Raw genomic sequence first — 12,260 nt, 5'->3', positions numbered from 1 at the left:
ATATTATCTCACAATTAATAAAAGAATAAAAGACTCTTAGTGTCAATATTCCTATGGCAGGCCAACTTTGAAGCATATCATTTTAATATAATATCCAGGATGATAGTTCCTTTGTAGAATTATAAACTTGTATTTGATAGCGATACCTTTTTGGTAAGATTTTAAATTTTATTAGGCATCAGGGATGGTGAGGGGTGGGCTGCTACGGGTTCGCCCAGGTTCAGGAGAACCTGTAGCTAACTTTATGACTGGTTCGGAGAACCTCAAAATCCCACCCCTGGCTGGCTCCACCTACCCCATTCCGCTCCTCCCAGAACTCTACACGACAGTTTTGGATGCGAGATAAGTGCAGGGCCCGCGCGGAGGCTCTGGGAGTGGGGGGGAAACGGGCCTCCCGGAAGTTCTGGAAATGGGCCATTTCCGGCTTCTGGAGAGCCTCCGGAGCCCAGGGAGGAAGTTTTTGCCCTCCCGGAGGCTCGAGGAAAGCCTCCAGAGCCCGGGGAGGGCAAAAACCGTGACCCGTCAAAACCACGGAGGACAAAATCGCGCTCGACGAAAGCGCGCATTTGACGTCATCACAGCGCGATGAAAAAAATTAAAAATTGAAATAAAAATAAAATTAAAGCAAGCCGATTCACATAAAGGTAAGGGTTAGGTTTAGGTTTAGGTTTAGGGTTAGGTTAAGGGTTAGGGTTAGGTTTAGAGCATTAGGGTTACGTTTAGCGTTAGGTTAAGGGTTAGCGTTAGGTTTAGCGTTAGGTTAAGGGTTACGTTTAGGGTTAGATTTAGGCTTAGGTTTAGGGTTAGGTTTGGGGGGGGTTAGGGTAAGGTTTTTGCTTTATTTTTACATTTTTCGATCACAGCGCGATGTTTTCGTCGTGCTGTGATGACGTCAAATGCGCGTTTTCGTCGAGCGCGATTTTGTCCTCCGCGGTTTTGTGGTGGAACCGCAAAAACGCTCCCCCTGCCATGGTGCAGGAGGCCACACTCACCCAGCAACTGAGCAGAGAACCCGTTGCTGCAATTTTTGAAGCCCATCCCTGCTTTGAATGTTCACTAAGCTACGCTAACCAATGTTCTCTGGCTGTTTTTCTGTTTTTGCTCTTGTTCATGTCAGTGAGTAGTTCACGTCAGGCCCTTCAAAGCTCTCCAGCATTTTATTACAGCTTGTTTCGTTGCCAGGAACAGATGTCCTATTAAGATTTTATCGTACAACTGCAGAGATTGCCCATGAAAGGTTTTTAATAAAGCAAATAAGTGCGTTTGGTTGAATTCTGATCTAGTAGCATTCCTATTTCGACAAACACTGTTTCCCAGGGTACTCTTATTTTTCTACAAATCCATCACACACGTAACTCTCTATTTCTTGGGTTGTGTTACTTTTGATTTTTTTTTTAAGGCCTGTACTATTTTTTAAAAAAATTCATAAGGTTCATCAACATTTATTGTATTTATTTGAATTAGTTCTAACAATTAGTGTGCGCATATCCATCTCTGTTCCACAGTCTAATAAAACAGTATAAACTTGAACAACTGGTTTCTTTTATTATTCCTGTCTCTTTCCTAAGAATACCACGGACCCATCATGCTTTTTCTTCTGAGCAGTGGGATAGAGCAAACAATAGCATTAAATCAGTGCCTCGCCTTTCTCCATCATATATTGTATTTGCTTCTCATATGTCTTTCCGTAAAAATCTAAACTATTGGTTTGAGAGAGAGCTACATCCATTCATTTAAGAGGATGCGGTTGTCGATCAGATAGGTTGGCAGTTCGGTGGTTCGAATACCTAGTGCTGCGTAACAGAGTGAGCTCCTGTTACTTGTCCCAGATTCTGCCAACTTAGCAGTTCAAAAGCATGTAAAAATGCAAGTAGAAAAATAGGAACCACCTTTGGTGGGAAGGTAACAGCGTTCCATGCGCCTTCGGCGTTTAGTCATGACGGACACATGGCCACGGAGGCGTCTTCGGACAGCTCTGGCTCTTCGGCTTTGAAACGGAGATGAGCACCGCCCCCTAGAGTCGGGAACAACTAGCACATATGTGCAAGGAGAACCTGTATATCCATTCAAGGCCCCATTCGCTCTGTTGATTAAAAAAAAGTGTGTGAAATGATGACAACTTATCAGAACCTCTACTGAGAGCAGGAAAGGCTGAGCATGGAGTCTTGATTGACTTCAACATGTTCATCAACATGTTCAGATTCCAAAAGAAAAATGGGTTAAATTGAGAACTGAAAGGTGCCACCACTTAGCTGGAAATAAATAAGTCCAGCTGGCAAAATAATATAGGGAATCCTCAAGTTACTATCATTCATTTAGTGACAGTTTGAAGTTACAACGGCACTGAAAAATGTGAATGATTGTTGAGGCATTCCCCATGTCACCTAATCAAAATTCGGATGATTGGCAGCTGCATCATATTTATGACGGTTTGCAATGTCTTGTGGACATGCCACCTCCTTTTGCGACCTTCTGATAATTAAACTTTTTGTGGATGCGAGATTGACTTAACAACCGTGTTACTATCTTAATAACTGAGGTGATGTATTTAATATCTATGGCCAGAAAGGTCATAAAGTGGGGCAAAACTCCCTTAACAATTGTCTCACTTAGCAACAGAAATTTTGGGCTCAGCTGTGGGTCTTAAGGACTACATGTATGAGATTGTGAGATCAGCAGACACAGTGCTGATTTGAGGAGATAAAAGGCATCTTGGCAAATCAATGGGGGAAAAAAACATCACATGCCTATTTGAGGGCACAACTTGAAGATGAAGACTTTGCTACAAGTTGCCACTGTGGAGCGAACACAAATAAGTTTCCAAACAACAAAACAAAAGAAAGAATAGGCACATATCCAGCTGGTTGATTGATACTGGAAACTGATGATCAGACTAACAAACCCAGGTCCTACTGGGTGAATGAGATATCAAATTTCACAATTTTTGAATTGTTGGACTGGGAATAATGGGACATGAATTCCAGTGCAACCCATGAGCACTAGCCTGGGGAGACCTGAACTCAATTGTTCCTTTGGGTTTGTACTACATTTGATTGCTTATTAGTAACCTATGACCATCACAAAGTGTTGTATGATTTTTGATGAATGTATTTCTTTCTTTTTCTCCTTATGTACACTGACATTTGCACGAAAGACAAATTCCTTGTGTATCCAACCACACTTGGCCAATAAAGAATTATGTTCTATTCTATTCCATTCCTATTCTATTTTATTCCTATTCTATTTTATTCTATTCATATTTTATTCCTATTCCTATTTTATTCCATTCCTATTCTATTCCTATTCTATTTTATTCTATTCCTATTCCATTTTATTCCTATTTTATTCTATTCCTATTCTATTTTATTCCGATTTTATTCTATTCCTATTCCATTCCTATTCCATTCCTATTCTATTTTATTCCTACTCTTATTCTATTGCTATTCCTATTTTATTCTATTCCTATTCCATTCCTATTCCTATTCTATTTTATTCCTATTCCATTCCTATTCCTTTTCTATTCCTATTCCATTCTTATTCTATTCCTATTCCATTTTATTCCTATTTTATTCTATTCCTATTCTATTTTATTCCGATTTTATTCTATTCCTATTCCATTCCTATTCCATTCCTATTCTATTTTATTCCTACTCTTATTCTATTGCTATTCCTATTTTATTCTATTCCTATTCCATTCCTATTCCTATTCTATTTTATTCCTATTCCTTTTCTATTCCTATTCCATTCTTATTCTATTCCTATTCCATTTTATTCCTATTCTATTTTATTCTATTCCATTCCTATTCTATTTTATTCCTATTTTATTCTATTCCTATTCCATTCCTATTCCTATTCCATTCCTATTCTATTTTATTCCTACTCCTATTCTATTGCTATTGCTATTCCTATTTTATTCTATTCCTATTCCATTCCTATTCTATTTTATTCTATTCCTATTCCATTCCTATTCTATTTTATTCCTATTCCTATTTTATTCTATTCCTATTCCATTCCTATTTCTATTCCTATTCTATTTTATTCTATTCCTATTCCTATTCCATTCCTATTCTATTTTATTCCTATTCCTATTTTATTCTATTCTTATTCCATTCCTATTCCTATTCCATTCCTATTTCTATTCCTATTCTATTTTATTCCTATTCTATTCTATTCTATTCCTATTCCTATTCCATTCCTATTCTATTTTATTCCTATTCCTATTCCTATTTTATTCTAATCTTATTCCATTCCTATTCCTATTCCATTCCTATTTCTATTCCTATTCTATTTTATTCCTATTCTATTTTATTCTATTCCTATTCCTATTCCTATTCCATTCCTATTCTATTTTATTCCTATTCCTATTTTATTCTATTCTTATTCCTATTCCTATTCCATTCTAATCTAATGTATTGACTCCAAGGCGCTCCGCCCGACTGAGTGAATCCATCTTCTAACCAGCCTGCCCAACAACAACAGGCCGGGCGGCTGACGGCTGGGCAGGGCGAGCGCCGAGCGTGGCAGATCGCTGGCCCTGGGCCAGCCGCAGCGCAAAGCAAGAGCCGCCGGGCTGGCAGGGCGGGAGCCGAAGGCGGAGGCCGGCCTTCCTCTCCCGGCTCTGCCTCTTGCTGAGGGAAAAGCCGGGGCCACGGACGCTCGTCGCGCCGCCGACGGGCTTCTGCCATCTCCATGCCGCCGACGCATGTAACCCCGCATCCCTCCCGACCTCGTCTCCGGCCAGGTCGGCCCAGAGGGTCGTCTGAATGAACCCCGGCGGCGTTTCCCCGCTTTCTGATGAGGCCTCTCGACCGCCCGCAGAGCTGCCGCCGACCGGGAGTCCGACCGGCTTGGGTGACTTTGTGCCTGGCCGCCCAGTGGGCTCTGCAAAGTGAGTGCCTGGCGCGCCTCCCCTTCCAGGTCCGGGGTTGGGACTGGGGGGAAAAACTCCTTCGTAGCCTATTTTCCCTCCGTCGCCTCGCTTCTCCCTCCACCCTTTCTGGACGCTGAACAGGTGTCGTTTTCCCGGCTCAGGGCAGGCAGCGAGGGGAAAGGGGCGCGCCTGTTGCTGAAATCCTAGGAATTTCTGCCTGACGTGTCCTCAAAAACCCGGGTCGGAGCAAAGACATTGGCAACCATATGGGGGGGGGGGGTTGTGTGTAAGGGTGGGGGAGAGAAGGAGTTAGGGGTCGTTTTGCTTTCCCCCCCCACTTCCCGGGGAATGGGAATAGAATTGGGAATGGGAAGAGGAAGAGGGAAGAGGAATAGCATTTGGAATGGGAATAGTATAGAATTAGGAATAGAATAGGAATAGAATTGGGAATGGAAATGAGAATGGGAAGAGGAAGAGGAAATAGGAAGAGGAATAGCATTGGGAATGGGAATAGAATAGGGAATAGGAATAGAATAGGAATAGGAATAGCATTGGGAATGGGAATGGGAATAGAATAGGGAATAGGAATAGAATAGGAATAGGAATAGCATTGGGAATGGGAATAGAATAGGGAATAGGAATAGGAGTAGAATAGGAATAGGATAGAATTAGGAATAGAATAGGAATAGAATTGGGAATGGGAATAGAATAGGGAATAGGAATAGAATAGGAATAGGATAGAATTAGGAATGGAATAGGAATAGAATTGGGAATGGGAATGAGAAGAGGAAAGAGGAAGAGGAATAGCAATGGGAATTGGAATAGAATAGGGAATAGGAATAGGAATAGAATAGGAATAGGAATAGAATTGGGAATGGAAATGAGAATGGGAAGAGGAAGAGGAAATAGGAAGAGGAATAGCATTGGGAATGGGAATAGAATAGGGAATAGGAATAGGAATAGAATAGGAATAGGAATAGGAATAGAATTGGGAATGGGAATGGGAATAGAATAGGGAATAGGAATAGGAGTAGAATAGGAATAGAATTGGGAATGGGAATGGGAATAGAATAGGGAATAGGAATAGGAGTAGAATAGGAATAGGATAGAATTAGGAATAGAATAGGAATAGAATTGGGAATGGGAATAGAATAGGGAATAGGAATAGAATAGGAATAAGATAGAATTAGGAATGGAATAGGAATAGAATTGGGAATGGGAATGAGAAGAGGAAAGAGGAAGAGGAATAGCAATGGGAATTGGAATAGAATAGGGAATAGGAATAGAATAGGAATAGGAATAGAATTGGGAATGGGAATAGAATAGGGAATAGGAATAGAATTAGAAATAGGAATAGAATAGGAATAGGAATAGGATAGAATTATCTGCCAGTTCTTTCAGAACCCTGGGGTATAATCCATCCGGTCCTGGTGATTTGAACTCGTCTAAGGTAGACAGGTGCTCACTTACCATTTTCTTCTCTATTTCAACTTGTGTTCCTAATCTGATTTTTGTGGTGCTGTTTTTGATAGGTTGGACTGCTTTATCCCTTTGTGTAAAGACAGATGCAAAACAGGAGTTAAATAGTTCTGCTTTCTCTCTGTTGCTTGTCACCTTCTTGCCACTTTCTCCTAGCAATGGACCAATTGTTTCCTTAACTTTTTTCTTGTTTTTAACATGTTGGAAGAAGCTTTTTTTGGTTATTTTTTACTTTTGTGGCAAGCCTTTCTTCATTGTGAGACTTAGCTTTCCTCACTTCATCTTTAAATGCTGGAGCTATTTGCTGATATTCTGCCTTAGTTATGTCCCCCCCCCCCCCTTTTCCACTTTTTATACTTATCTTTTTTGTCTTTCAATTTGTCAGAGAGTTCTTTATGTAGCCATGCTGGTTTCTTTTGGAAGCTGTTATTTTTCTTCTTCATTGGTATTGTGCTAGACTGGACTTTTGTAATCTCATTTTTCAAAATTTCCCAAGCTTCTTGAGTTGTTTTCCGTTTGAAGATTCTCATCCATGGAATTTTTCCCAAGCTCTAAGTTTATTGAAATTAGCTCTCTTAAAGTCCAAGACTCTAGTTTCACTTTGTTCTACTACTTGTGTTTGCATAATGTTGAATTCCAATATTGCATGGTCACTTGCTCCCAGGGTTCCTGTGGCTTCAACACCTTCTATCATTTCCTCTCTGTTGGTCAGGATTAAGTCCAATATGGCTGATCCCCTTGTTCCCTTCTCTACTTTTTGGGAAACAAAATTGTCTGCTAGGTTTGTTAGGAACCTGTTGGATCTTCAACTTGGTGCAGAGTTTGTTTCCCAGTTGATGTCAGGGTAGTTAAAATCCCCCACTACTATTGTGGTGTGCTTCCTACACACCTTAGTTAGCTGACTAGCAAAAGGTTCATCTACTTCCTCTGCTTTGTTGGGTAGCTTGTAATATATACCTATGGCAATGTCACCCCCTCCCTCCCAACCTTTAATATTGACCCAAATGCATTCAAGATAGTTCTCATCATTGTTGTCTCTATTTCTGTAGAGAGGTAATTATTTCTTATATATAGTGCAACTCCACCTCTTTTATTTGATCTATTTTGGTCTATTTTATTTGGTCTATTTTGGTCTATATAATTTGGGATAAACACCCTTTGAATGGTGTGGAACGGATTTCCAGAGGGAAAATAATGGCAGGTTACAGGAACCAAGAGCATCACTTAGGTCAGTGTTTTTCAACCACTGTGCCGCGGCACACTAGTGTGCCGTGACATAGTGTAAGGTGTGCCGTGGGAAAAACACTTTATATATAGTCAATATAGGCACAGAGTTAAAATTTTTTAACATTTTCTAATGGTGGTGTGCCTCGTGATTTTTTTCATGAAAAAAGTGTGCCTTTGCACAAAAAAGGTTGAAAAACACTGACTTAGGTGACCCTGAGGACACAGATAAACCTCTAAGTGCTTCAACGACCCTCTAAAAGGATGTAAATGACCAGCTGTTTGCAAGGAATATAAATCCTTCCATTCCCCACATCCAGTCAGAGCTGAAGAAGCTTCTAGGATGAGAAGCGAAACGTCTTCAAAAGAAAAAAAAACCAAGAAAGTTCAGTTGCCTCCTGAAAAAGCATCTTTGGGACAACCATGACCTGGATGACTGAGAATCTCTACAGACTTTTAGATAATTCTTGACTTACAATCACAATTGGAAACGGAATTCCCATTGCTTAACAAGGCAGTGTTAAGTGAGTTGCACCTGATTTCATGACATTTTTTTTTGCCACAGTTGTTAAATGAATCACTGCAGTTGTTAAGGGAATTACACAGTTGACAAGTGAATCCAGTTTCTCCCGTAGACTTTGCTTGTCCAAAGCTGTCTGGGAAGGTTGTAAATAGTGATCCCACAACACTGGGATGTTGCAACTATCATAAATACATGCCAGTTGCCAAGCACCCAAATTTTGCTCATGTGATATAGGGGTGCTGGAACAGTTGTAAGGGTGAGGACTGCTCCTAATTCATTTTTCTCAGTGCCCTTGTAACTGCAAATTGTTCCTAAACTAACAGATGTAAGTCGAGGACTGTAGATAAAACTGTTTCTTGTGACAAGCAGGCATAAAAACAAACTACGTAGCTGATTTTTGAGAAGTTATTTGCTCAGTTCTTAGGAAGAATGGCAAACGACATCCAGGGATGTTGCTAAGAAAACTCCATGAACTTCTTAAGAAGTCAAGATTGACTTCAATATATGTGTATACCAGGGGTGGGTTTCTCGCCCCGTTCCAACCGGTTCGGTTGGAACGGGGCCGGTGGCGTCCTTGTGCACGCACGCAGTGCACGCATGCATACTAGCGTCTGTGCGATGCTCTAGCTGCTCCTGGAGGATCGCGCAGGCGCTGTATGCATCCTGCGCATGCGTGGAAGCGCAGAACTCGTCAAAACCGGGTAAGAAACGTGGGCGGGCGAGTGGACCTTTCGGCGTTCCCGGAAGTTACTTACTTCTGGGTTCGCCGACCAACCGGTTTGCGGGGACCGCTGCGAACCGCCTGAAACCCACCCCTGGTGTATACACACACAGACACACCCACCCACCCACATATCGTTGCCTATCCAAAACCAGCCTTGATTTGAAGTGCAGACCAAACAATGGTTTTGAATCCACCATTCACGAGAGCCATGGTGGCACAGTGGTTAGAGTGCAGTACTGCAGTTTACTTTTGCTGACTGCCGGCTGCTAGCAGTTCGATCCTGACTGGCTCAAGGTTGACTAGCCTTCCCACCAAAAGTGGTCCCTATTTTTCTACTTGCATTTTTACATGCTTTCGTACTGCTAGGTTGGCAGAAGCTGGGGCAAGTAACGGGAGCTCCCTCCGCTACGCAACACTAGGGATTCAAACTGCCAAACTGCCAACCTTTCTGATTTTACGTATAAGGGCTTACTGCTCTTGTAACTTCACACGGTCATTGAATGAACTGTTGTAAGTTGAGGCCTACCTGTACTAGGCTCCTCCCTTAAGACCTGGGTTATGAGAGAACGATCTCTACACAGAATAAAGAGATTACAATTTCCTTCTTTATGTGATAATTGATGCCTTTTGCAACCAGGTCATAATTCTAAGATTTGACTGGGCCAGCCCATGGTTTGACCAACAGATGTCTAAAACGCCATTCCGTTCCCATAACTTTTATACAGGACATTGAGCTCAACTTAAGAACATGTCCCTGTAATTTTCCTAGCCGTAAAACAGGCGCTCCTCAATTTACATTTATGTATAATGACCATCTGAAGTTACAACAGCACTGAAAATAATTATTTGAAACCGGTCCCCCTCCTTATGATCCTTGCAGCATCTTCATGCTCACATGATCAAAATTTTGGCACTTGCCAATTGGTATGTATTTACTATGTGTGTTTGTGCGCATGTGAGATGCGATAACCATTTGTGACTTTGCCAGCTGCAAAAGCAAAGGGGAAACCAGATTCACTCACTTACCAACTGCATGCTTCACTTAGCAACTGCAGCGATTGGCTTAACAACCAGGGTGGAAAAGATTGAGCACAGCTCACTGAACCACTGCTTTCCTTAGCAATGGAAATTCTGCTCCTAACTGCGGTCATAAGTTGAGGATTGCCTGCATGGAAGTGCTTTAACATTGACTTCCTCCCAGAACGGGGTTTTCAACTTCCCAGTTAAGGCTCCAGCCCTGATCTTTCTTAGGCTCCCACACTCAGTTACTAACCAGGGCCAACTCTGCTTAGTTGGGTATTGCCGTGTCTAGCTGGATTCCAAAGAACAACTGATTAAGCTTGTTGGGGTGGTTTCCTTAACTGCCAGTTTACATTGGCACTGTTCTCTTTGATCAAACATTGCACGCCTTTCCTTTTTAAAAGGCGTACAATAATTTTTAACTTATTGGTTAACCAATAAGGTCCTATTACAGTAAGAATGTGTGGGTGTATACAAGGTGTATGTATGTGTATACACATAGAATGTATGTGACAGAGATAGAAAGATATGTAGCTAGCTAGATGATAGATAGATAGATAGATAGATAGATAGATAGATAGATAGATAGATAGATAGGTGATAGAGATAGATATAGATTAGATAGATGATAGATGATAGATAGATAGATAGATGATAGATAGATAGATAGATAGATAGATAGATAGATAGATAGATAGATAGATAGATGATAGATGTGATAGATAGTGAGGTAGGTAGGTAGATTGATAATCAATGATAGATAGGTAGGTGGGTAGATAGATCAATAGATTGATAGAAATATATATGATAGAGAGGTAGGTAGGTAGATCGATAATCAATGATATAGATATAGATATAGATTATAGATGATAGGTGGGTGGGTGGATGGGTGGGTAGGCAGGTAGGTAGGTAGGTAGGTAGGTAGATAGATAGATGATAGATAGATAGATAGATAGATAGATAGATAGATAGATAGATAGATAGAAAGATAGATGTGATAGATAGTGAGGTAGGTAGGTAGATTGATAATGATAGGTAGGTGGGTGGGTAGATAGATCGATAGATTGATAGAAAGATAGATATGATAGAGAGGTAGGTAGGTAGATAGATCGATAATCAATGATATAGATATAGATGATAGATTATAAATGATAGGTAGGTAGGTAGGTAGGTAGGTAGGTAGGTAGGTAGGTAGGTAGATAGATAGATAGATAGATAGATAGATAGATAGATAGATAGATGATAGATAGATAGATGATAGATAGATGATAGATAGATAGATAGATAGATGATAGATAGATAGAAAGATAGATGTGATAGATAGTGAGGTAGGTAGGTAGAGTGATAATCAATGATAGATAGGTAGGTAGGTGGGTGGGTAGATAGATCGATAGATTGATAGAAAGATAGATATGATAGAGAGGTAGGTAGGTAGATAGATCGATAATCAATGATATAGATATAGATGATAGGTGGGTGGGTAGGTAAGTAGGTAGGTAGGTAGGTAGGTAGGTAGGTAGGTAGGTAGATAGATAGATAGATAGATAGATAGATAGATAGATAGATGATAGATAGATAGATAGATAGATGTGATAGATACTGAGGTAGGTAGGTAGAGTGATAATCGATGATATAGATATAGATGATAGATTATAGATGATAGGTGGGTGGGTAGGTAAGTAGGTAGGTAGGTAGGTAGGTAGGTAGGTAGATAGATAGATAGATAGATAGATGATAGATAGATAGATAGATGATAGATAGATGATAGATAGATAGATAGATATAGATAGATAGATAGATAGATAGATAGATAGATAGATAGATGATAGATAGATAGAAAGATAGATGTGATAGATAGTGAGGTAGGTAGGTAGATTGATAATCAATGATAGATAGGTGGGTGGGTAGATAGATCGATAGATTGATAGATAGATATGATAGAGGTAGGTAGGTAGATTGATAATCGATGATATAGATATAGATGATAGATTATAGATGATAGGTGGGTGGGTGGGTGGGTGGGTAGGTAGGTAGGTAGAGTGAGTGAGTGAGTGAGTGAGTGTATATAAGGTGTATGTGTGCTTTTACTGCTCTTTTTCAAAGGAAATTTAATTGGAAAACTTGTGGTTGTTGGAGGTGACATGGGCATGAAAGAAGTTTTTCTTTGACTTGATTGCGGTTGATTGGTTGAATGATTATCCCCCGGTACCATTGTTGTCACGTCTATTCATTATTTTTGCTTTGTTTGCTTTCATTCCCATGTTTGGCAACAAATTTGTGAGGTTGTGAGCAGCTATATAAATTAGGGGTATCAAATTCGAGTCACTTACCTGCATCCAAAACGGGCTGCGTGGGGACACCTAGGAGGGGAGGTGGTGGTAGTAGATCATCCAACTGACGGCGACCCTTGGTAAAGATTG

General features: G+C 40.5%; 1 protein-coding gene across 1 annotated transcript in view; it reads left to right on the top strand.

Moving 5' to 3' along the window:
- Nucleotides 1–4,559: 4,559 nt before the first annotated feature.
- VSTM5 (V-set and transmembrane domain containing 5) overlaps nucleotides 4,560–12,260 on the top strand; it is a 12,575-nt gene continuing 4,874 nt past the window's right edge. The window contains exon 1 of the mRNA XM_087721101.1: nucleotides 4,560–4,888. Within this exon, the coding sequence (XP_087577227.1) occupies nucleotides 4,795–4,888 (94 nt within the window). The 5' untranslated portion in view covers nucleotides 4,560–4,794. The remainder of the gene's footprint in view (nucleotides 4,889–12,260) is intronic.

The sequence above is a fragment of the Thamnophis sirtalis genome, unplaced genomic scaffold (assembly GCF_051295495.1).
Source record: "Thamnophis sirtalis isolate CommonGarterSnake01/CBP01778 unplaced genomic scaffold, rThaSir2_p1.2 scaffold_8, whole genome shotgun sequence".
In the NCBI taxonomy this organism is placed as follows: Eukaryota; Metazoa; Chordata; class Lepidosauria; order Squamata; family Natricidae; genus Thamnophis; species Thamnophis sirtalis.
This window is presented reverse-complemented; position numbering and strand designations above follow the sequence as displayed.